The sequence below is a fragment of the Lineus longissimus genome, chromosome 10, assembly GCF_910592395.1.
Source record: "Lineus longissimus chromosome 10, tnLinLong1.2, whole genome shotgun sequence".
NCBI classification, from domain to species: Eukaryota; Metazoa; Nemertea; class Pilidiophora; order Heteronemertea; family Lineidae; genus Lineus; species Lineus longissimus.
Window position 1 is genome coordinate 6,920,496 of NC_088317.1, and position 27,508 is coordinate 6,948,003.

General features: G+C 40.6%; 1 protein-coding gene across 1 annotated transcript; it reads right to left on the minus strand.

Moving 5' to 3' along the window:
• LOC135494430 (arf-GAP domain and FG repeat-containing protein 1-like) lies at nucleotides 1-27,395 on the minus strand. Its single transcript, XM_064782379.1, has 8 exons — nucleotides 27,232-27,395; nucleotides 14,941-15,034; nucleotides 12,775-13,035; nucleotides 12,133-12,433; nucleotides 11,050-11,307; nucleotides 10,239-10,346; nucleotides 8,588-9,132; nucleotides 1-8,310 (listed from the first exon to the last, which is right to left on the minus strand). The coding sequence occupies exons 1-8, from the start codon at nucleotides 27,393-27,395 to the stop codon at nucleotides 8,251-8,253; spliced, it is 1,791 nt and encodes a 596-aa protein (XP_064638449.1). The 3' UTR covers nucleotides 1-8,250.
• Between the last annotated feature and the right edge of the window lie 113 nt (nucleotides 27,396-27,508).

Genomic DNA, 27,508 nt, shown 5'->3' on the forward strand with positions numbered 1-27,508 from the left:
TGATGGTCTCTAGATAGGGCTTATCAGGGATTGTTATTGCCACACATTACAGGTTGGCTTTGACCGCATTCTCTTTTCTGATTGGTAAACAGGTTTGATTTGATGGTATGTTATCATCGGAAACCATACTACCTCTTTAGGTCATTCAGGGCCTAATCTTTTTCATCCAGAATTAAGATTCTGTGTCACATTCATGCCGAACCATAATTTTTCTGGCAATACTGAAAATCAGATTAGCCATCTGTAAACAAGATGATCAGGAACCACCCCCTCAAAAAGCTAAAGGCAAGGAAATGAGAAAATTACAATTATCTGGATTTCGGTAAAAGGATTGCAAATACAAGCTGTCCAGATCACCAAAGTTCGATGAGAAAAAATATTTTATAGCCAATGGTCCTGTGTACACTGTCACAGACAATAGTCTGATAGAACATACTTCAAAAGCAGGAAAAACACCTTACCGCCCCAACCCCTCCCCAGTGCAAATAAGCTTGACAAAGGGGTTTACATGTAAGGCAAGTCAACTTGTCAGCAACAGTGTGTATGTGGGACTGACTAATCATGCATTTCCCGAAGATTTCACCTCAAAAGTCCAACACAACTTCCAAAACCACAGCGGGGAATCTCAGGCCGTGTGCTGAGGGATTGAAAATAAGCCACAGTCGTGACATATGAATTGCTCCTTTTTAGCTACAAATGACGTGATGTCAAGAACAACATTGCAAAATTTCCCTCCACGGACGTAGAAGACGTTCGACTCGTAGCGCCCCCTTGCGATTAAACAGGCCACTATGCCACTGAACGAGACAAGGTATTAAGGACAGTGATAACGCCAAGTAAGTGGTGAGGTTATAAATTTGGAAGTCAAAGCACATGACATGACAGCCTATGGTTTTTTCTTCTCCATTTTTATTCCACCAGAAGAAGCCTGGAGAAAGATGAAACAACGTTGGGTACGCCCAGGTAGATTTGGATGCACGACAGCACCACATTCATAACCTAACAATCACGGGTAATACCCTTATTTTCATACAATTTCTGCATTGTGCGACAGAGACTTGACGCCAAATTGGTCCAAGTCTTATTCTGGGTGTGGTGACATACAGTTAACCTCCGATAGAGAACACCTATCTCTTAAGGATAACCTCTCTACTATGGACACTGGATTTGGTGCCTAGTTGGTCAATTCCATTCAATTAGACCTCTGTAATCAGAACACCTCTCCATTAAGCACATCTTGTGTCAGTCCTAAGGGTGTCCTTAAACGAGAGGTTCTGTTGTACTTTCTGAGCCATTTTCAGTCTGATTGGGAGCACTATTACACCTGATAGTTCATGAATAACATATTAACCGTGGCTTAATAGCATAACAGTTATGAAATTCTGTAAGAACATACATGTATGCTCAAGACCAGAACTTAGAATAGTTTGATACTTATTAATATTGATACAAATCTCGTATTAATTGAGATTCAGGTATATACATCATGTTTATATAAAAGACCTCAAAAAAGTTCAAACTTTTCGAGCTGTACACCTTTCCTATAATAGTTCTCCATTCTGTCACTAGGAAATTGCAGTGGTACATGTATAAACCATTCCTGAAATTTTCACAGTGCTTGTATTTTAAGCTGATCTCGCAAGCTAAGCACAATAGACAATGCAAATACCAGGGCTGTTGTACATCAGTTAGTGACAATCTGACAGGCAGCAGGCAAAAATTCAGCCTCACTAAAGAAATCACTGCCACTGTTTTACTCTCATGATATAAAATGCTTCTCATTTCATAAATAAGACCGAGGATGTGGCCCCTTCGAGAGGAAATGGCGGTGAATTCTCAAGACACTTGAGAGATTTTCACAACCACATATTCAGACAAAATGTAATTGAAAACTACACATTCAAGATGCGGCCATCTGTGGCTCAATGATGCGACTTTTTAACCACCACAGGGCTGCACACTAGCGAATAATTTGAAGCACTGGAAAATATCACGAATGTTGATCATGACGGGTATATTGGAATCATGTTCATGCTAATAATTATTACAGTATTTTATATTTCATAGTGTTAATGTTAGCATTAAGGTCAACGTGATGATCACGTTCTCTCCGAAGTGCTTATCACACACCACTACCACCACCTAGTGACAGGTTGGGAAACTAATCAGTACACTTCAGACAGGGACACCAACAGAAAATGACGAAACATTGATATTTTTTTACAAATGTGCAGTTTAACCTCAAGCCGCAATTTTTTTGGAAATAATGCACATAATACTGGTCGAAGCATTTGAGGGAATACTACTATGAAATTTGAAATTATAAAAGACTTTCAAGTTTTCTTTTTATCAAAAGTGGAGTGTCCCAAAATAATGCTGTGCTAGCACTTATAGAGTTTACAAATATCCTGTATTGAAGTACTTCTTGGCTCACCAGAAGATGCACAAAAACAGCTACCTGTTTGTGCACACTTCCTCTGTACAGGAACTATTTTAAGGACATTCGAGCCAACCCAGCTTTATCTCGTGAGCTTTCCTTTTAACTAAATACCCACAAACTCAACACATATTTCAAGAGGAGTTGCAAGAAATACTGACTGCTGTCACTAGTGACACAGTTCCCCTGGAGATGGCAACACAGCAATACATTCAAAAAGGTATAAAAACATTCGGCAGAATACTTAATAATTTTCTGACAAGTCCAGACCCGAGCGCTATACACAGGCAATGGAAAAATACCAGAAGCAATCTACCAACTAGTGATCACTCGATCCCAATCGATTAATACACGTGCGACCCACTGGCAATTCTTCATATGTTTTGTCTGAGATGATTGTGTACATGAATTGATTGGGTGCTGAATGATCCCCAATTGATTGATGTATTCTGCTATCTTCAGGCCTTATGCACTACACAGGAAGTCTGAGACCACATTTAGTGATGGTGTCAGTTAGTCTCGCAACTCCTCCTCAAGCCTGAGAACGCTAACCCACAACACGATCAAGTTGACACATGACAGTACCGTAACTATTTATTACCTACTCTGGCTAAAGTATGCGCCTGGGATAAGATAGACCTCGAGAGCTACATGTACACAAAACCTAAGGGGTTAATATCTGATCAAACGAAGTTCTCATGAGAAACCTTGATCAATCAACAATCAAAACACCCTCGTCATCAGATGCAAAACATTATATGGTGATATTGCCACATTTCCCACAAAGATTTCACTTCAAAAGCTTGGTTGCTACCACAACTCCCTAAACCTTTGGGGGTGATCTCGATTAGATTGTTCTAGGAATGGCTCAGGGTGCAAAATAATTTGTTGCTAGCTGTAACGTATAAATTGCCCCATTTTGAACTCAAATGATAGTAATACCCCAAGAATGATGCCGCAATTCCTTACTTCCCGGAGGGAGTTGCACATACACTATTTTTTCCTGTAACGTCACGCAAATGTGGAAAGTTTTTGCACACAATAAACCACTTCTTTCATGTTTACAAGGTTTTTTTTCAATAAAAGAATTTATCATGGCAATACCATTGACTTATTGAGGGAAATACCCAGACAAAATCAAGATGTATGCCATATGACATTCGCTTGAGAGATGATTCAGATACTTCTTCACACATCCTATCAAGTTTCCACTTTCCTGATGTATTCTTTTTTCACATGTAATGTGACAAGTGCTATCTTTTGCCAGAGCAGATCACATTTTGTCACAATTGTTAATAACACCCTAGGGCCGATTCCAGGGAAGTTAGAAAACCAAGTCCCCGCCCCCAAAATACACTAGCGATGCACTGTTTAAAGATAGATGCGACTGTCATTTTTCTTGGACACGTTCTCCTCATAAAAGGTATAGACACATGAATTCTTCTCATAATAGGTATAGACACATGCATTCTCCTCATCATAGGTTTAGACACATGAATTCTTCTCCTAAAAGGCATGGACAGATGAATACATATTCAGGCTGTTAATTTCTCTGTGGCAGACATACATGTACATGTAGGGTAGAATGGGGTAATTGTAGCCCCGGTTTATTTGTAGCCCCTGCATTGTTTGATGCATGGGGATATCAATCAATATCATAGGCAGCGGCTACAATTACCCCATTCTACCTTATTGCAAAACTGTAAGAATAAGTTTTATATCAAGCTTATTTTTGGAAGAGGATATTTTTTGCTCAAGGTCAAAACCACCACACCGACAGCGACTTTCTCACTTGTCAAAAATCTGAAATAGGCCAACTAATCATTATGTTGACGAGTTTAAGTGGGTTGGGAGACGCTGGTACAATAGGGCAATTCATCTGTAAAAGGCCTAGTATGTGTAACAGATGCATCTCAACCAGTTAAAACATGTCAACTAAGTATCTACCGACAAGGGCTGCTTCAAATATGATTATGGTGAAATAATACAGTTATATTCACAATGTCTAGTTCAAGTTATAAGCCTAAAAGTGGCCTGCAGAGCCAGAGTTTGGGGCCATAATCACCCTGTAATTTGGATGAGGTTATTTTTAGCACTATCTTTTGTCTCCTTTTCAACCCCACTTGCAAGAATGATACAATACAAAAGGAGAAATGGCTTTTACAGTAAGTCCAAGGCATCACCCTAGACTAGAGGCAGGTAGAAATCGAACTCCATGTTTAGTTTTAAAATTTGTACACAAAAATTATATAATCAATCGGGATAGATTGACTTTAAACTAAAACTTCCTAGTGTTTCAAATTAACTATGTCCATTGCATTTCAAATTAACTATGTCCATTGCATTTAAAATAAGAATAAGTAAAAAAACAAAGAAAATTGTGAAATACAGTTTAAAGAATTTGCACAATTTGACGATATTGAAATCTAAGTGAAGACATGTGAACATTTTATGCTGCAAAAATTTCATGATTTACAGTATCAGTAATAATTTCCCACTACCCCACCTCTCTGAAATCACTAAGAGTGAGAGACTCACAAGGAACTACAGTAAAACCTCTCTATTAAGGACACCCACGGGACTGACAAGTAATGTCCGTAATAGAGAGGTGTCCTGATTAGAGAGGTCAAATTGAATGGAAACAACAAATTTGGGACCAAAACTAGTGTCCTTAATAGAGAGGTTGTCCTTTATAGAGAGGTGTCCGCTAAGGGAGGTTCCACTGTACTAGCAGTTGTTTTGTCAAATTGTGCAAACTCTGTAACTGATCTTTTTCCCGAAACTTTTCAACCTCCTCGCATTCCTCTACCCAACTATATATCACAGCACAAACAAAAGTATATCAGCATGCAAAATTAATAAAACTGGTTACTGTAAAATGCCAAATATTCGCTTTTTTCCTATCTCACAGTTATTCAAAAATGAACATTGCAAAAACAATTTTAACAAAAAAAAAACGAATGAAATTTAGAAATATGCCCAAAATATAAATTGTGATTTTTGTTATTTTTTACAAATGTTCACAAATCACAAATATAAAAAGGTGCAACAATTTGACAGTTTACAGAATCAAAGATGGCAAGCTATGAATTGAATGTAATGAACAGAAGATCATTTAAAGGTAAATGTTCGCACCAGCATCAGCATCTTATGGCATACTCTGGTTGGTTGGCTCCAACAACCCAACTTCATCTTGTTGATACATTTCTGCGATGATCAGGTTGAAGTATCTAATCTGATTGCGGTGTCCCCGCAAATGAGAGATTTTTTTATTTCTGGGACCTGTGACGAATATCACCATGATGTGCAACAGAAATAATTGCTGTCTACGGGATAAAGTGGTCATTGCAGGGTTTGGTAATTATGGCAGGTCACAGCAATCGACACATCCATTTTACATGCATAAGGGGAGTTCAGTGGGGCTGAAGGTGCTTGAAAAGGGGTAATTTTCTATTCTAAAATACCTGGATTTAGAACGAACTGCACTTTACACTGTAAAAATGCACTATGCGCAAACGAAGCTGATCGTTTTGAATTCAGCGGTTATGGTTAGGCAACCATAACCGCTTGGGTACGTGCAAAATGTGGAAGCTGTCAAAAAGCATTTAAAACCACATTTTATTTTGTTTAATTTGAGATATTTTAGAATAGAAATTGATACATGTACATCACTGTTGGTATTGATTTTCCAACCAAAACTGCAAGGGTGGAGCTAAAGTGTTGGCCACTCTGCCCAGGTTTTGGTCTACATTTTAGCTCCAATTGCAGTTTGGGTAAGACGCCGAATACCTCCAGTGAAGTAGTAATTCCATAAGCCAAAAACTATAATAATAGTAAAGGGGGTATGAGTCAAATGCTGTGAGAACATTAACCTCCAAATGAACTGTAAAGAGGTATACATTGAAGTAAGAGAGGTACAATGGGTTTTCATGAGTAAACTTAATATTCTAGCATCATTTGAAAAATAACCTTGGTAGCACATTATTTCATTTATAAATACAAAGTGCACCCAAAAAAATTAAACCACACAACTTTTCAAACCACCAAACATTTTCTGGGTCGGCGTAACGGCGAACTTCATCAGCAAAAATTTCTATTTCAATGTTAATCCTTACTATCTATTAACTTACAGTGCATGCCAAGAAAATGTTCGATGCAGGGAAACTCTTGTGTTGTCAACATTGGATAAGCTTTTAAGTTGGGTCCACAGGATCTTTCAACACCAGCAAGTTTATAGCAAGCTACCGACTTAGGAAACACATTCACAGAATTGGCTTGCGAGAGTCTGATCAATGTGAATGTTGAGGCTGGAGACCAGACTCCAGCCCAAGTGCTTCAGATCAGCTCCCTAATGAAGAATAGAGAGGAATACTGACCCAAAGGACACCAGTCTGGCCACAAAACTCCAGGGCTCTGTGGTGGAACTCTCTAGGACAGCTGACTTTGTTACCAAAAATTGACTGACTGTCGAGCATGCATCTCAAAATTTCGCAATGCAAAAGAAGAAGAGATGGCAACTTTGGTGTACTTCAACTAAGCATTTTTGACGACCATTTAATCAAGGACAGCATTTTCAATTGGAATTTTCTTTTTCGTGGCCATATAAATTTGCACAATTATCGGTCAATGAGAAAATAAAAGGCATGCAAACATTTCCAGGTTGACAGTTTTCCTGGGCAGAAATGTAGAATAGAATTTTTGTTTCTAACAAGAAAAGTTGAGTCATACACATCAAGACATATGGCAAATCGACTGGAAAGCCTCTGCTACCCGTCACACCACTCACCCACAGCGTATTCAAACACTTCCAGTTTTTTGCACGAAAATGGCAACAGTTCAACCATGCACCGATAAGGCAAGCCTTTTTTAGTGGTTGGTGCACTAGTTAGCCCCACAAACTTGCAAAGACACCCAAACTGAAAAATAAATTATTACTCCTCGGACAGCCCTGGTTTCCCCACCTCGAATTTTCCAAAGAAATGTTTTAATTTCTCCCTCCGGTTTGCAGACACCATTCATATTGCAAGAGACCAAAGAATATTTTGAAAAAATTTTCTCTAAAATATTTTGTTGAAAAAATCCGAGCACCAACCTGTAAAAAGGTCTTGCCTACAAACAAGTATGAATTAAAGAATCTATACTCATTATTAACCCTTTAACCGTCTTTATACATACATATCTGTACGTTTGGTAATTACATGTACTATTGTACTGCCTAATACATGGGCAGGCCTAGTTCCATCGATGATCGTATAGGCGGCGACACTGTGCTCTAATGTACAAGGCTCAAGCTGACGCAGGAATGCTTTGAACACGCGTCTCGTCAACTTTTGACCGTTGGAAGGGTCGGACAAGTGGCTGGGGGGGTCGGGCGTCTCCGAAATTTAAAAAAAAATCTATTTTGACAAACTCGTATCATTACAGGGCACTTGTAAGGGTTCACGGAAGAGGCAAAAATACCAATATATAAATGTGCCTGTCTTCTGAATTTGCATTCCCCATCTCAAACAAAGGTCAAGGTCATCCTGAAGGGCACGACCTTCAGTGGCAAATTTGGTATCATTAGAAAGCTTAGACCAAGGGCTATCCAGAAATGAATAATTTTATGGGGTTATCTCTTCGTATAACTGAGGGAAGAAATATTTACCCCATAATTCACGGTTCCTGGTTAACAGAAAAACAAATTAGACAGTTAAAGGGTTAAGGGATACATCAATACATGCCATAGGAGTCCACGTACTGATATTAAATCTTTATACATAATCGCTATATTTTTAATTATAAATTTGTTCCTAAATCAGTCTCTCGTCTAGCTACAAGAAAGGGTTTGTCGAGTTGGGTGGAATTCCTTGCTGAGTCGGTACACCGGTATTCTGAAAATGAAGGAAAATGAGTTATATTAGAGCACATTAACAAAGGAATAAGACTGATAGCACTCTAATGTAGGAAAAGGATTTGGACCACTCTAATAAATGAAAATGAGAATTTATAGCACTCTTTAACATGCCTAACTGAAAGAAAGAGAGTTGTTCCTTGTTTGTTGTTCTATTTTTTGACTCATCAATTTCACTTGTTCGACAATAACATCATCCTCAAACCTCAGTTTTTTAAAAAGAATATGTCTCTCAAAATCCCAACCCTTGAACTCACCATAAAAGGGTTACTCGCATTTGAGGCTGGTGGAGGCTGACCCCAACCTCCCATCTGTTGTTGTTGAGGAGGTGCACCAAATGGCTGTTGCTGCTGCATCCCAAAACTTTGTTTCCCAAACTGAGCACCACTCTGCATGCCAAAACCTGGCTGGGAGGCGCCAGGTTGTGAAAATGCACTCATCTGACCTTGACCCTGGCCAAACGGCTGTTGACCAAACTGTTGTTGGGCTGGTTGCGTTTGTCCAAATGGTTGGCCGAAAGCTTGGTTTTGTTGTGGCTGTGCTGGTGCCTGACCCCATCCACTTGTGGTGAAACCTCCATTCTGCATACCAAAATTACTCGACGTTGTAGCAGGAGTTGCTGAGAAGTTCCCGAAGCCACTGCTCTGCGCCGTCGTCGGGGAGCCAAACTGGGCAAATCCGCCACCTGCTGGCTGCTGTTGACTGCTGGCTAAGAATGGATTGGCACTCGTTGACGTCGCAGCCATTTGCTGAACTTGGTTGTAGCTAGGAGGCGCTGGAGTGCTGCCAAATGGATTTGATGCTAAAAACATAACGGGTCAGATTTTATCGCACTAAAACCACTTAATACCACTATGACATGAAAGTTTTCAACATGCGCATTACCACCCTGGAGAATGAGTTCTCCAAATTGCCAGCAGCTTATCAGGCATTCTAACTTACCGAGCAGACTGCCCGAATATAGTGCTTCTTGCGGCCTGGGAGAATGGCTGCCTCACAAGAAAAACATCCAAAATGTGGTAAATTAACCAGCGGGTTACTCTGTGGTGCAAGCACAAAATCAATCCATGCAAAATACACAATCTGTTTGCTTTCCATAGGACAAACCAGCAGTGCATTTTTCTCTATTGATGCAAATCATGCTTGAAGAACTATATTATAGAAGATAAACACTGTATTACAAGATAAACACAACAATATTTCGCTGAACGACCCAACAACACAATTTTTCCAACTTAATCGATAAAATGTCCTTTCCAAACTGGAAGGCCTGATAAGATGCTCGGCAATGTGGGGGATTGATTTTCCACGGTGATTACACTGTACAACATTTACTGTACAGTCTCAAATGCTTGACATTTTTCCCAAGCCTAATCCAGCAGAGGACATGCACTGCCCAACACTTAAGTATTTCAGGTAGCGGAAAGTACCAACTGGCACTGGTTTTTTCCCCGAACCAAGACTATCACAAATCGATTGCTCTTCCACTTCTCAGGTAAACCGATGCAAGAGGAGAAGTCTACAAATCACGCCAATATAAAACATACGTCAAATCAATCACTATGTACACATTGTGTAATGGCAAAATTTTGCAACTTATTTATACTTTTGCAATTTATGAAAATTCTGAAGAAAAAAATCATTTTCACGATTTTGGCAGATTTTGTACAAAGTTTCCTTCCCTTGTTCAAACAAAACATTGAGTATGTCTTTGATTTTCACTGCAGTTGAGTTTATTTGTGAATCTGATCTGAGTTTAACGCCTGCAAAATTTGGGCATTTCAGAATATCTGATGCATTCAATATGCACGGAAGGCATCTCAAGTTAAATTTTAGTTAAAACATTCGCCAAGGGGTATTTAAGCTCCCTTGTCACAAAAGAAGAAGAGAAGCTGCGTGGGCCCTTACCTGTACTACTTGAAAACGCACTATTAGCATTGAAGTTATTCACTGGAGCCTGCGCAGTTGTTGAACTTGGAAAACTTGCCGCCCAACTTGATTGACCAGATTGCCCGCCTGAATGGATAAGAAAATGCTGACTGACAAGTAACTAAAATGCTGACCACTTGCAGAGCGCCTGCACAGTATAGGTCTGTTATAAAGCTGATGGGTCAAATTTACATTCCCGAGTAAGGCCAAAGTCAAGCTCTCGAGAATGTTCATGGTGTGCATTTGGATCTTCTACTGAATATACACATTTATACCCCCACTGCACAACATATTAAAGTTTTTTTAATTTCTGAAGGGGTCCGGTCATACAACTTTGGGAGCAGGCACGCCTTGATTCCCAATTTCTTGTTTTGTGCAGCAGGGTTGTTGGCCCTGTGTACTATCCTCAACCAAAGAGACCAGTAGTCCTAACATTGTCTGAAACCTTGTTTGATATGCTAGTTCCTCTCAGTCCGGGAGCAGAGAGGAACCTTGCATTGTTGTATTAAGTTTTTTTACGGTTGATTTTGGTGCCTGCGGGTCTCTGCTTTCAGAAACTGCTCGATGACATGTTGTCACTTGAGCAATTTGAGGAATTCAAGATGGCGTCCAAGATAGCCGCCATACATAAAAATGATCACAACTCGCTACCTATTCAACCTGGGAAACTGATTTTTGTCTCTATACCAAGGTTTTAGGGGTCAAGCTATCCATTAGAACTAAGTATTATGTCAAAATCCTATTACATAAGTCACACCAAGCATTAGCGGAGACTGCAAATTTTACGTACCGTCCCATGAGACTGTATGCGATCCGCTAGTTCCTCCTCCAAACACGCTATCTAAATTGGCTAAAGCTGCGTACCGATCCTGCGCGTCCTGCGACATCGTAGATGTGGGCGGCGCCGGCGCCTGAGTTGATGCCGTAGATGGTGACATCATCGTGCTTCCTGTGCCGGGCATGGTGGCCGACGTGAAAGACCCAAACGAGCTCGACTGCTGAGACACGGGGGTGGAGAAGGGTGTAGACGTGGGTGCTGGTGCGGCTGCTGAAGACAAGATGTATTGCTGGTCAATTTCAGTTTACCAGGACTATAACACAAAGCAAGTAGACACCGCTTAACATTAGACCATACACCCAAGGAATTTTAATATGCACAAGCGCAGGGCTTGATGAATCACATTTTGTATCTGTTGTCCACAGACAACGAAAGACAAAAAGATAATACAGTACTTAGAACCTCTCTATTAAGGACACCCTCGGGACTGACAAGTGCTGTCCTTAATAGAGAGGTGTCCTCCCTTAGCAGACACCTCTCTATTAAGGACAACCTCTCTATTAAGGACACTAGTTTTGGTCCCAAATTGGTTGTTTCCATTCAATTTGACCTCTCCATTCAGGACACCTCTCTATTAAGGACAGCACTTGTCAGTCCCGATGGTGTCCTTAATAGAGAGATTTTACTGTATTTTCAACATTAGCATGTGGCATCACCTATTCCTCGTGAACGTCATCCGAACACCCAGGCACTTGCAACACAGGACTCATGATGATGAGATATATATTCTAAATGACTGTCTATAGGATACCCGAGATATCGAAACAACATTAACCTTGCTGACTTACAAGACTTTCATTGTCTGACACAACACTTTTATAGATGGTGACAAAAGTTTCTTCAAACTGAATTTCATGGATGACATATATTCTTTAAATGTGCTGTTAAGTGGGGACATCAAAGAGTTTTTTGGACTTCAAGAAGAACTACAGCATAAGCTCCTTTATGATGGATTAGTCATGTAAAGGTTGCAAAATTACGTCTCTGACAGAAAAGAAATTCAAAAGCATCTCTGAAGCACATGAAGATACCTACAGGCAAAATCATTTGAAAATGCCGACTCAAAATTTGCAAATCCATCGTCCGGCGATGCTGTGTTGAATTGTGCCTGGGGCTGAGGTCGGGCAGCCGCCGGGGCAGCAAATGGATCGGCACCACCTAAATCTCCTAAAAGGTCAAACACGGATGACGATTTACTCTCCTGTTTCGTCAGTGGCGCCCGGCCAGCGGCAGGTCCTTGGGGTATCGTAAATGTCGGCTGGGAACTGGAGGGGGGAACTGAGGGGCGCGAGGCTGGCCCTGGTGGCTGTGGCATTGATGGAACTTGAGATTTGGACTGGAAAGAATTTTAAGAAAATATTATTACCTGAGCACACAGGGAGCTTGTTTTGTGGACAAGTCGCCATCTTGGTTATCCCCAGGTCAGCTTTTAGAAGCCACAACGAATTTGGGTCCCCACGAATTTGGGTCCCAAAGAATTTGGCGGTGATTATGAAAGTTATAACAGAGAAAGATAATGCCGAATGAACATGACAGAATTTTTGGATATTTCTATTACTCCAAGAGGCCTTTCAGGACTTGTAATCAGCACTGTGGTCAGCAGAAGGTTTCCAAATTTCGTGATTTCGGATCTGGTTACGTATTTGCATGAATAACTCATGATTATATTGTTCTTACCTGATCGTTTGGTGATGGAACATTAAATTTTGGTATGTTATTTCCAAGTAATGACTTTAGCGGTCGTGTTTCTGGTTTTTTGTTGGCACTCGTGTCATTCAGTCGTTTCGCCTCTTCCTGCATACTTTGAGTCGGTGCCACGTGCCATCTTTTTTTCTCATATTTTTGTGCCATAAAATCTTTTATTTTCTGTTCGTCTTTTGAATCAGGCTCCGTCTGTGATCGTGAGTCAAATAATCCTAAATATACTTTTCGGTTAAACTGCAAGAAATAAAAAAAACGATATCAATTGGTAAGTTGAACAGTTTAGATCTGCCAAACTGGCACTCGGATCCAACAGACATGCCCGTCCTGAAAATCCTATGACAAAGAGGTGGGGACTGTGAAGCTAACCTTATACGGCTGTTTCACCAACCTCTGTCAAGTTCCCCTTAAGCATTGTCATGTTCCCACTAGGAGCAAGACTGAAATATGACCGGACATGAGAGCTACACCACCAAAAAGTACACTAAATCACAAAGACGCTATTGTCGCTTTTAGTCATGAAGTGAGTTTTACTGGCTTTGACGAGCTCCCTACCTTTAGAACGGGAACATGACTGGAGCTTGACAGGCTGTGATGGGAAGAGAAATTTGGCGGGAATGTGACAGGAACTAAAGCTGTGGTCGAACTACCTGAACGCCAATTATTTTGTCAGGAATAGGACGGCAACTTGACAAGAAGCCAGTGAATCATCCGCACTATAAAGGCTCGCACGGGTTGAACCACTGCTACCAAGGCTATGAGAGTGGGTGCTCTCCTCAATGGCTTTGGCACCCCTGGGAATCATCCTTTACATTTTCAAATAACAATAACTCTATTACAATGTATTATGTGACCAGCCACGAAAAAAGGTACCTCCGCGCGGTGACGTTGACGTTGTTATCGAGAAATAGGCATCTCGCGCGTAAAACCCACATGTAGGTAGTTCTGGTTGGGTGGGTTTTTAACACCAGCAAATTTGCGCGCTGACATCATGGGGAATCCCCTATTGACTCGAGTGGTTTAGCATATGAATTGTCCACAAAATTATCTTTTATTTCATGAAAAAAGTGTGAAATTTGACCGAGTTTTTGAACAATATCGAGCGGAGATATCATGGATATGATGTCATAACATGCTAATTCATAAAGATTTTCAAAATATTCTAAGTTATTCTGAAATAACATGTTTACAACCCACTAATAACTTAATTTCCTGAATTTGGACCCTACCAGCCTTTTTGCGTGGCTGGTCACATACGGGTGCCAAGCCTTGTGAATTTTTTAAACGCAAGGCCAGCACGAATGTAGGTTTGCAGCGAATAGTTACATTCACATTCACAGATCTAGACTAAGATTGGATACTGTAAATTTGATGAAAATAGAAACAGAAGCACACATTGCTGATGATGGATTTTAAATCTTACAACATTTTTGTTAGGTGATTGGGAGTTTGCTTCAACTAAGCAAGTTTAACTGCATTCAGGCGACAGATCAGTGATCAGTATGTCGTCATGGGAAAAGACGATGAAACCATCCAAAGACCAATGAAAAATCATATTGTTTAGCATGTATCGGCCAAAACAATCATATTGTTTAGCACAAGTATCGGCCAACACAAGTCTTTCCACATTTCATTGACACTGCATGATGATATTTGACCATGACAGTGTCAAGGCCCAAAGACAAAAGGATGTTGCTAATCGTTCCTTGAGGAAACACTGTCAGGTCTCGCGATAATTGAACCTGCAGTTCTCAGGTATCGTCTGTCTGAGGGCATCACAAGTACCGATGATACACTCACCTAGCTCAAAATCAGAGTATCAAGAACACATCCAAGGATTAGTCTGTTGCCATGGTAACCAAGAAAACAGCTGTTGCAACTGATTTACACGATTAACTCGGTTGTCTTATAGATAAAGAACTATCAGTTTAAAAGTTTAATTGTCATCTACCTGTATACGCATGAGCGTAGGTATTGACCATGTTTTTGAAAAATGCAGTTTTTCTGTAACTCTATCGATCGATGGCCAACGACTCCTGATCTCAGCAGCAGTTGATATATCTTATCTAGGGCTATTTTGCTCTTAACACCTGGTTGGCCGAAACAAGTTATGACTATGTCACTCGAGGAAGGCGTACTTACATCATTTCCATGGCATCGAAGAAACTCCATCTCTTCTGGTGTGAAACTTGTCATAGAAATGGACTTCACCCGATGTGGGGGATTTAAACCTCGTCTGAAAAGACATGATGGAGAAGTATACATAAAAACATTTTCAAAATGCCCCCGAAGGTCCATGTCTCTGTTGATTCTAAAATTCATCTGTCTGAAGATGCCAATAACCCGATAACGAGCACCAATAGCAATTATGAGCACCTAGTATTTTTAAAATCTTTTTTTGAAATACATCAATCAATGAACCTCTTCATCAAACATGTCGAACCTAAGGTAAGGTGGTACAATTATAACCACCACTGTGAGCTTAAATGTCTACAAGCTATTTTCTCCATTGTGGAGGTTATAGTACTCTGGGCTACAGTCCAAATCACAATTGCCATCCCTGAATTCGCATCATTGGTACGGCAGTAGTGCGGCATCAACGCGCTAACCAGCGTTTAGGTTTCACCTAAAATACGTGAAACATTGTAAGTGTCACTGGTGCGCAATTGATGCATGTTTGTCAATGACGCAAAGCAGGACGGATGTCATTTGTGATTTGTACTACAATTGTACCACTTTACCTCTGCAGCAACATTCCTCATATCCTCTACAACCTAAACCGACCGACCGCTCAGATTATGGTCAGCTTGTTATGATGGGGATTCAGCTGGACAGATTCAGTTAATAAAGACTGGCAGCTACTTGGAGAGTGAGGCAGCCAGACAGTCTAGTATGAATGGTTGCAGAGAAGGGGATATTGGGAGATTTGGCCAGTCGAGCTGACGTATGTTGGGACCTGGGGGAGTTTGGAGTGGATGGGGCTTGAACTGCTCCTGTGGTCATGAATTTAAGTTCAATGACGATGACAATTTCAACAATATAAAGTTAAATGTTCAAAGTTTGGTCACTAAGATAGAATTACTATGAGCCTTTCATGAAGGAAGCTACAAATAAATACATACACCTCAAATTCAACCAAGTAGAGCTTTGGCACTTTATGAGGAAATTGACGAGATCTAAAAGAATTAGATTACTGTAGCATGCGTCATGTCCGATATAAACAGGGTAAGCCATGGTGAGATAACGTCAACTGATGCAGCACACCTCAGGTGGCTTCTAACAATAGGGTGACTTAATACATCAATAGTCTGGACACCTGTTGAACACGTCCTTGGGGTACCGGTAGAATAGGAAATCAATAGACAAGGCACTGAGCTGGGTACATCACAGGATACAGCAACACGAACATTTACTGGACATCAGCTTTTTGACAGGCATCATTATAGAGGATGCATTTGGGGATTCGAGATTTTCCCTATCACATTCACAATCATACAAGTGACTACATGGGGTGCATTTGGGACCTACCCTTACAGCATAGAAAATATAAAATTTTAAAGTGTTTTTAAAAAAGGCTTTATTTCAATTGTCCCTGCACTGGTCAGGTAAATTAATGAAACGGCCAGGGGCCATTGTGCTCACCGTAAGTATTTTTAGTAGACAGTTACAGAAAGTGCTACAGTATGTAGGCCTCTCATAATTTATACATGCATCTGTGACCAGTTCAGAGCCGGCCCTGGCCAAGTGGTGAATCCGAGACTTGTGGTTCCAAGCTTGTAGAGTCCAGGTGAAAATGATAGTGAAGAAACGTGCCACTCCATGACAATGGTCACGGTGAATATATTTTTAACTTTGACCTCAGTGACCCTGACAGGTAGGTCAAATAACAAACCAGGGTGATATGTGATGTAGACATATCCACCTGACCATAACAATTTCATCACTCGTTACACTACAGCAATCGGCAAAAAACGATTTCCAAGATGGCCGCCTAATTAAATCTATGGCACCAAATAAATCAAAAAATGAAGAAAATGCAAGATAGAACTCAGAAAAGAAATGAAATGGCCAGGGCCATTGTGCTCACCTCATGTGGAGGAAAGATGGATAAAGAGCATGGTATTGTGTCATGTAGTGTTAGGTTTGATGTAGGTCCAAGCAATTACAATTTCCCCAAAATGGCCAATTTACAATACATTCGACCTCTGTGACCTTGAAAAGTAGGTCAAATCAAAGAAGACCCGGGTGACACATTGAATGGTTGTTAGAATTAGATGTACCTATGATATAAAATTGGTGCCAATCGGGCAAGTCATTACTAGGAATAATGGCATTTTGAAGAATTTAGGATTTGGCCCCCTCCCTGGAGGCCAAACGGCAAATCAGATCGCACCAAACTTCGGTACCTGAGATCACCTGACCAAGGGGTACATGTGTACTTAATTTGTGATCAATAGTCATTGCAGTTAAGAAACGTGCCATAGTTACGGCCTGACGGCGAATTTACGCCATTTGACCTCTGTGACCTTGACAAGAAGGTCAAATTAAAAACCTGTGTGACATATACTGTATGGTGGTTAGATGTACCCATGATATCAAATTGGTGGCAATCGGGCAAGAAGTTAAGGAATAATCACATTTTTAAGGTTTTTGGATTTTGCCCCCTGGTGGTCAAGTGGTGAATCATATTGGACCAAACTTCGGTCCCTGAGATCACCTGACTAAGGGGTAAATGTGTACCAAATTTGGTATCAATAGCCATTGCAGTTTAGAAACGTGCCATCGTTACATCCTAACGGCCAATTTACACCATTTGACCTCTGTGACCTTGAAAAGGAGGTCAAATCGAAAACCCGGAGGATATATGATGCACCTTTGCTAGAAGTACCTACCATATTTTTTTCAAAATTTCCCGACTACTATTAAGGGAGATATTGCATATTTTCACTTTTAACGTTTGGCCCCCTGGTGGCCAAACCATGAAACGAATCGGATCGAAACTTGGGCTCCAAGGTGTCATTACATAAGGGTACATGTGTACCAAGTTTCAACTCAATAGCTCTAACAGTTACGAAACGTGCCCTGCTAACGGACGACGGACGACGACGACGACGACGACGACGACGACGACGACGACGACGACGACGACGACGACGACGACGACGACGACGACGACGACGACGACGACGACGACGACGACGACGACGACGACGACGACGACGACGACGGACGACGGACGCCACGGTATGGGATAAGCTCACCTCTGCTAAGAGGTGAGCTAAAAAGGAAAAGATGAAAAATAAAAATATTTTTGGCTGTCCTTGACCGGGGTTTGAACTCACGACCTTTGGATTGCCACAATACGAGGAAAAACCCACAAAACATGCAATTTCGGCCATATTTGAATTCCGATCTGGCTGAAACTTGGCATACAAATAGTGGCTTCTTAGATGCATCATTACACAAAATTAAAACTCTTTACATTGAACAACGACAAAACATACCAAGAACGGTAAAGTTTTCAACTTTGACCTCTGTGAACTTGAAAGGTGGGTCAAATCAAAAACCTGTAAGATATGTGATGTATCCTTGCTGGGAGTACCTACCATGAAACTTTTATCAAAAACAAATCAGTAATAAGCGAGAAATCACACTTTTTGAGTTTTGAGTTTGGGCCCCCTGGTGGCCAAGTTAATAATCAGACCGAACCAAAATTCAGTGTAAAAGGTCAACTGACCTAGGGGGTCATTTGTTCAAAGTTTCAAGTTCATAACTGTTGCGGTTGAGAAACGTGCCATAGTTACACTCAAACGGCAAATTTACGCCATTTGACCTCTGCGACCTTAAAAAGTAGGTCAAATCCGAAAAATCGTGCAACATCTGAGGTAACCTTGCTAGGGGTCCCTGCCATAAAAATTTCATCAAAAACAATTTGCTAATAAGCAGGCTATTGCACTTCTTACTTTTTCTGTTTTGGCCCCCTGGTGGCAAAGTCAAGAATAAGATCAGGCTGAAATTCAGCACCAGAGGCTATCTGATATAGGGGGTTATATGTACCAAGTTTCAAGCTCATAGCTTTGGTGGTTGAGAAATGTGCCATAGTTACACTCAAACGGCCAATTCACGCCATTTGACCTCTGCGACCTTGAAAAGTAGATCAAATTAAAAACCCGTAAGATATATGATGTATCCTTGCTATGAGTACCTACCACAAAAGTTTTATCGAAAACAAGTCACTAATAAGCGAGATATCACACTTTTTAGATATCCACATTTGGCCCCCTGGTGGCCAAGTAGAGAATCAGATCGGACAAAAATTTAGTGTCACGGGTCATCTGACCTAGGGGGTCATGTGTACAAAGTTTTAAGTTCATAGGCCTAGCGGTTAAAAAACGTGCCACTGTTTTTGAACTAGGATACGACGGACGACGACGACGACGACGACGACGGACGACGGACACTGCGGTATCGTATAGACTCCCCTACGGTGAGCCAAAAAGGGTTAGTCTTAATAGGGATCCAAGAGTTGAAACATATACTTTAAATGAATGCAGAAGAGCTTAAAGGGGATTTCGCACACCAATGATTCAGGCTACTTTTTACATTTTCTCGGACAGTGAGAATGAACCGTCTTCATTTCCTATCCATAAGTCTGGCACAGATCAGTTAGCAAGATTAGGCCTACTGAACATGTAGACAATAGGGTTGCATTCAGTAACTTGTGTATGACTTGAAGATGCTTTGATATCTACTGAGGCTAGGGAAGGGCATTGTATTTGTCGTAGGAAATACGCTTTGAGTTGCATCCAACGATCGATAGGGTGACTTCCATCAATAGTCTGGACACTTGTTGAACATGCCCGGAGGGTAAAATAGGAAATCAATAGACAAGACACTGTGCTTCGTACATCAAAGGATGGGGCAATGGAGATCTGCCAAGCATTTTGAAGCATTTTTTTGGAAGGGAAAACCTCGTACACAATGATAAGCAAAATGCGTACAGTGTACAAAACGTGTTTTCGGAGTCCACTATACGCCAAAAGCATGTGTACAAATGTACCCCCCTTGGAAGATGAGGTCACTTTATCGGTTGATTTTGCGTCACGTAAACTGTTCAGAACTGTGTCACCTCATCAGTCGATTTAATGTCACTTATTGTCACTCATCTAATCAGTTGATTTTGTGTCACTCTTTCGGTTACATACATGTATGTCACTTTATCGGTTGATTTTGTGTCACTTATTTGGTTGGGTCACTTATTTGAGGAAGAGTCTGTTACCTAATTGGTTGTAACAGGGCCTAGTACCACTACAGTCACCAGAACATGTAGAACTAGAAGTTAAAACTGCATTTTCAACATTTATATTGACTATTTGGACCAACTGACAGTCAGAACCCAAGGATTGGTCTTATATTTGTAACAGCTGGGCAAACCGTGTTTTAATTATGATCAAGTTGATTATTGAAGATAGGAGAAAAGGAAGTACCAGTAACACTTAGCAAGGAAGTAATGACCCCATTTTCTAGATCTGAACAAGTTGAACCAAAATTGAACTTACACCGAGACAACACATAACTCAGTTTAATACATTTGTAGTGTCACTGTTGTACGAGAAAAAGATGTGAACACCAAATTCATAAAGGGCGTTTAAGGGTTAGACGCATGTAACGGGTACAGGAAAATTCGTCCCCGGATAATTCGTCCCCGGAAAATTCGTCCCCGCAAATTCGTCCCCGGATAATTCGTCCCCAAGGAAAATTCGTCCCCGGATAATTCGTCCCCGAGGATAATTCGCATGTAACTACTGTTTAATCAGTTTCAGGGCCTATTCATATTCTGTGATGCTTTACATGAAGGACCTGAATCTGTCTATTCAATAGTTAAATGCTGTTTTAAGCTAAACACCCTTTATGAATTCGGCCCAAAGTCTTTCAATTTGATCGTTTATAGTTGGCCCGGTGCTGGGTGCCCAGCCGGGCATCTTCTGTTATGCAGTTTATTGATTTTTGGTGCCCGTGTTATCACGCAGGGCGCATTCTGGCATTCGGCCATCTGATTTTTCAAGTCCTGAAGAGGTCTTGATCATGCCAACCCCTATACACCTTTCCAGAAATGGGGCGCTGAGTGTCCGAAATAGTGATGTCATAAGGGGAAACTAGGCCTTATGGTGGAGGGACAAAGGAGAAAGTCATGGTTGACCAACACACTTGAATGCCTTTAATGACGGGACAAGGGGGAAAAGTTAGTTCCAATGCAAGCCACCAATTTCAGGAAGCATCAACCAACACACTTGAATGCCTTTAATGACGGACAAGGGGGAAAAAGTTAGTTCCAATGCAAGCCTTGTCCTTCATTAAAGGCATTCAAGTGTGCTGGTCAACGATGACTATCTCCTTTGTCCCTCCACCATATGGCCGAGTTTCCCCTTATGACATCACTATTTCGGACACTCAGCACCCCATTTCTGGAAAGGTGTATACACTCAGTATATCTGACAGAATTTCCTTTTAAGAAAATGTAAATAACCTTTAAGGCTTTATTATTATCTCTACGCCACAACTGGACAGAAATTCAAAAACAACCCAGTGAGAATATTTCATTTTCATAATTGATAATGTAGACCTCGTAAGACAACCCGAAACTGCTTGGGCTGGTGCAAAATATGGAAGCATTTTACAAGCATTTAAACCCACATTATTCGATATTTAAGTTGAGATGTTTTAGAATAGAAATTGATACCTCACTGTCGATATTGATTGTCTAACCCAAACCGCTCGGGTGGAGCTAAGATATTGGTCAAAACCTCGGCATATTCCTTAAACAAAGACAGATCATCAGCCATAGTAAAACTGATCAAGAGTCTGACAACCAAATAACACGTTATCAACACAACGCTCAGCCAATCAACTGTGATGGAATGATGTTATACAGTAGCGATGTAGCACCTGTAACTGTAATAAGGGCGAAATTAGCAATCACTGATCAGCGGCTTCCCGTTACCAAGAACACCAACCATCTGACTGTGGTGACGGTAAGCACCCAGTAAACCAGAGTCTAGCTGACACCCCATAAACAAGTTATCAACACGGTGCTCAGCCATAATAATCGACCAATCAATGGACAGAATGACGTGAAACAGTCGGACATAGTGCCAGCAACAAGTGAGAAATTTGCTCTCGCTACTGAGCGTCTTCTTGTGAGTGTTACCAGTAATGCCACCATCTTGCCTGTTAACCCTGTCAAACATGGCATGGCTCCCAGCGAACAAGCCATTTATAGACTGCCTCGATGAGCGATGACCAGTGCCACCATCACGTGATGTCACCAGACCAGTTGGGAGATTCCCATAAAATGTGAGGGGCTGTTTCCTGTTGGCGCTGAAGGGGGTCTCCCAGAAAGTGGGTGTATGGCATAATGAGATGGTGGTAAATACCTAGTGCAGGCCACTTTGCATATCAGGTACTGACTACCATGAGGGCCTAAATCCTTACTGGACCACAGCTAAAATATTTTCAACAACTGTGCATCCCAGGAAGTGTATGCAGTAGCCAGTAGGGGGAGGTGTTCAAATTTCTAAAATATTCATTGACTTGATGAATGGGTTTGAAAACATAGAGCAGCCCAGTACTCTAAGATAAATTATGTCATCAGTGACAGTGACAGTGTGCACATCACATCACTTGATTTCATCAGGATGGAATACTAATGACAATGTGATGCATGATTAAAAATGCATCAGAACAGCAATTGGACAATGAAGACTTGACTGCTGCAGGCAAATAATCACCTTGTATTGTAGTAGCGACATTTTATTGCCAGCTTAGCGGCTCTAACCTTATCCATTACACTCCTGTCATGCATGCAAGATGAACAGGATCAGTAGTATGCATGATCGCTAGAATGGGAGAATCCTTGAACAAGCTAAGAAAATCCATTTTAGACACCCTTGTTCAAGTATAAACATGAATGCCAAGTTCAGGTTGAGCAGCACCAGGTGACTGACAGCCACTTCAAGAGTATCGTGACTGATCACAATTTTGGTTGAAATTTTGCTGAGTCACAGAATGAATATTGCCAATGATCCCACTCTTTCATTGTTTTTGGTCGCCCCAAAGCACTCAAGCGAAAGGCATAGAAATATAGAAGGTGTAGACATTTTGGGTTAAAATTTTGGAGCATGCGGCATCAATTGGCTGGTGACTGAAAGAGCAGGGGAACTGACTGTACTGAACCTGTCCAAGTCAACAGTCAGGTTGCTGTCTATAAAAACAGCAGCAATCACTCTCTATAGTATAATGTAATCACGATGCCCATGATTGACTCTATTGTTTTAATACGGCATACTACATGGAGTAGGGAATAGAATTTCCAAACTAAGTTCTTTACTGAAAGTCAAACAACTCCACAGACCCACCCTAAGGCCTAACAGAACACAGTCCACCTGTTAGTAATACCTGTTAGAATATAGATTTTCTTGCCAGCTGGTCAATATCAGGCAACACAATCTTACAGCCTGTGGACAATAGAGATTACAGGCATAGTGATAAACCATGATCTCAGTGATTTCACTTGTTCATACTGTTGGCGAAGAGCTGACCAATATATGTCAGGCAAAATTCAGTGATCAGCAACCCAGTGGCGAATCCAGAAATTAGATTTAGGGGGAGTGCAACTCTACCCAGAAGAGGGGGGACCAAAGCTGCAATCCTGGAGACAGGGGCCACACCCAGAAAAAAAGTTTAAAATGTTGTGCAATGAAATATGCATTTTTCGGGGCATCTGCAAGGCTAAAATTTGGAAAATAGCCTCTTTCCTTCTTGGTAAGAGGCCCCCTAAAGCACCATTGATTTCCACCTAAAAGGAGGGGCGCGTGCCTCATACACCACCACCCTAAAATTCCACCAATGCTACCTTTTTATTTTTACGCACATGGTGACGTGAAGTGACGTCAAGGACATCTCAGGGGTTGGACAATGACATTGTGATGTCATATGTGTTATTCTTGTTGCCGTTTGTTTACAAATGTAGTCAAAACAATCAGTAGACAGTACATACATGACATTGACATGTATGAATGAAACATAGCATTTCTAGTCAATATCATAATTACAATTTGTCTTGGCATCTGAATCATCTAACTCTAAGTCATGTACATGTCAATCATGTCAAGTCAAGTATCAAAATTGATATCACATGAATACCAGATAATACAAACACAAGTGCTCGTCCTGTCTCTTCTTTGAATGACATCTCAGGTCAAACAAGACAAGTGTGTACAATACTATAAAGAAAAATGGGGTAATTGTAGCCCCTTTTTCACCTATAACTTTGGTTACGCAAGAGATTTCCAGGCAGATTCACTAAAACTAACCAGCATCTCGTAAGTTGTAGTGGCACCGAGTTTCCAATTTTAAGTCTGCAATTTAGGGCACTTAATCTAAAACAATGCCTCTGAGAGACAATACATTACAAGACGCGTGGTCAGGGGCTACAAATACCCCGTGGCCTTGGGGTATTTGTAGCCCCGGACTAAAATTTAAAATTGCATGTTTTTTTATGCATGAGAATATTTTTTCACAGGTTTATTGTCTTTGTAGTAATACTGCTTTCAATATTATTCCAATCTAGGTTGACGACGAGATTTTGCTGCTATCAAATGATATTTATTGAACACATTAAGTGATCTTCGATGCAGTCACTTACCAACAATTTAAACAATATCCTCGTAAATCAGACTGATTTTTAACTGGTGTAAAACACAAAGTTCTGTTTATCACTCTCTGCTGTACATTACACCTTGTGTCAGACAACAGCTTGTGATATTCTGAACTGACCGACGGTCTTGTCTCGCGCCATTAAAAACTGAACTTTCAGTTAATGGTCATGTATCAACTCCAACTATAGCTGGCCCCACTTAATGGTAAATGCAATGTACCATGAGAAATGCTGCTATCTAGTCAATGGTGTGGCTTTAACTAGAGACACCGGTAACTTTGAAAATATTAACATTATTTCGAAATAATTTTAGATAAACTGGTATGAAACCTCAAATGTATCATTGTTGCTACATAAAGCCAAGGGTTAACGTTGTATCTAAATCAGATAGATTTATGATAAATTAATATAAGTCGGGTATTAAGAGTAAAAAAACCTATCATTTTCATGATTTATGACAGAATATATTGAGCAACTCATAGGGGCTACAAATACCCCGAACCAATGGGCTACAAATAACCTGAGGGTACCTTGGTCAGAAAAGTGTCTCTGAAAAATTTACTTTTAATAATGACATCAAATGCAGCATACAACATTCTCTACACTCAATACTGATCACCTGAACCAAGTTTCAAATACATCAATGGTCTGCAAGTGTGGAAAATTCAAACCTGTAAAAAGTTCAATCCCAACTTTTGTTGTGAATGTGTCTGATTTGTTTACTTCTTACAACCAAAGCTCTTACATAACATGTTGCATTAAAATCCAAAACTATTGATGTAGTGATAGATACTCAAGAGTCACCTCTTTCATGATTCATCCATGCTTGGGTTGGCTGAATAATTCCATGGTTACCGGAATATGAAGCAAAAACATTGCCAGGGACTGCAATCATACCGGGGCTACAATTACCCCATTTCACCTTACATTGTATAAGAATCGCGAAAATTCGGGATATCGAATACTGCAAGAACCCGAGTACTGACTGAAAATACAGCCATTTAGTAAAATGACAAGATTTATCACCTCAGGCACAGGATACATGTAAATCATGTCATTTGTTTTCATTGATGACATGGACAATTTTAAAAGGGTCATGGAACATTTCACATTTATAATGGAACCAACCTAAGCAAACACCCTCTTATTGAGGACACTAATTAAAAGTTTTGGCCCAAAATTCGTTGCAGTCATTCCATTTGACCTCTCTAATCATGACACATCCCTAAGATGAGAAAGCGTCAGTCCAGAAGAATGTTCCCTTAACAGAGAGGTTCTACGCCTACAGTAAATGTGTTTTTCATTCAATTCAAGCACACAGTCTAGACGGACCTGGGAAACGTGCAAAGTTGGGAGATTGTACTGTAAATTCATTCAACTTGATAGGGTATTATATTAGCAGAGTGATTTGTATTTTGAGAAATAGGCCCCAGTGGCACTATAACAGGACAGAGTGTAACAAATGAAAATCTATTGAGGCACTGTTCCTTCCCAGACTCACTTTTGGGATATCATTTTTAAGTTACAGTGCGATTTTCATCAAAAGTTTAGAAAGGTCTTTCTTCAAGCATGTCAAGTTGCATTTAGAACAGGTGCCATAAAAGTAGTTACAACTAACTAGCAGCTAAAATTTATCTGGCTGTAACTTGTAGGGCACCTGTTCTAAATGCCTTCTGAATGCATAGAATAGTGTGTACAAAGTATTGCAGTTGACTGTATACTACATCTGTACAGTATCTGATCTCAAAGAGTTTTTCTATTGCAACAAAAATCTCTTCTTTTCAGGGCCTGTTTCTTTCAAATACTTCAATTGAAAGAGTCTGCAATCTAAAATTTGTGCAAATACCAATCGAAAGGTCGTCTTGTGGACCAATCACCCAGTTTAGGCCATACCCTTGTTGATATCGCTAAACAAATTCTTGGTTCTAGGCGGAAGTGTAATGAAATGTACATTGCTTGGCATGGTCGAATTTCACTTCATGGCCTGGACATAAGGCCTGTTGGTGTTGGAAATTGACCTAGTATCCAGGCCATGTGCGATGTGGGACCTTGTGTCCATATCGGGCACTGTACATGAGATTGAATGTTTAACTGGATACAAGAATTTGTTTATCAAGAAGGGTATTGCCTATACTGGGGGATTAGTTCTTTGTTGCGCCATGGCCTGTTATCAAATATCATTTTACTCGGCTGCACACTTCAGCACAGCAATGACGCATCCTTAATTAATAATTTTTTCAACGTCATCTTTTGTATAATTTGCGAAAACGTCAGTGACATGACATCATTTTCGATTTAATTCTTACGTGCATAATCAAAGTAATGTGATGACTTGATATGCTCTCACTGCCCGAGTGACATGACATGTAGGCCCTATGTTAGGCTACGTCTTCAATCATCATCCTTCTTTTCTTCACTCACTCATTTCAATAGGCCTATAGGCCCAGGCCTACTGCACATGCACTGGCTGCCACCGTCCATTACCCATGATGATATTGATAGGCTACCTAACGAGACTCAAAAAGAAGCCATCTGAATGACACCTACGGGGAGGATACTGGATGGAGATGCAATGTACATAAGCCAATTATGTACAGGAATATGAACATACTGAATGTGTGTAAATGTGTAGTGCATTGATGTACACAAATGTACACTGTGGGTGGCGAATGTCAAGACGTCAGCACAGTCGCCGGTAAAACATTCGTCATACTTACAATACTCCGCTACATGATGTGCAAACAAATGATCCTATTGTCATATTGACATACGTAGGTCCACGTTGGTGACAATCAAAACAGTGTTTATTGTGCGGTAAAGCCACCATTTCACGTAAAATTTTGAGATGTTTCTCATCTTGCTTTCTTTTGCTGGCCGCCATTTTGGACTTCGCCGACCGGAGGTTTCCGGTGAGTCACGATAGATAGGGAAGTGTGTTCTGGTTAAGTGACGTGGTTAATGGGTGATTTGAAAAGCTCGAGGGTGAGAAATTTG

Bases quoted from the DNA above. Each gene is read 5' to 3' on its own strand.
- LOC135494430 (XM_064782379.1), bottom strand. From the start codon at position 27,395: ATGGCGGCCAGCAAAAGAAAGCAAGATGAGAAACATCTCAAAATTTTA. The intron at 13,036-14,940 runs GTAAGTACGCCT...TATTTCTTGCAG, and splicing joins TTCGATGCCATGGAAATGAT to TTTAACCGAAAAGTATATTT. The intron at 11,308-12,132 runs GTAGGTATCTTC...TCTTGTCTTCAG, and splicing joins ATTTTCAAATGATTTTGCCT to CAGCCGCACCAGCACCCACG.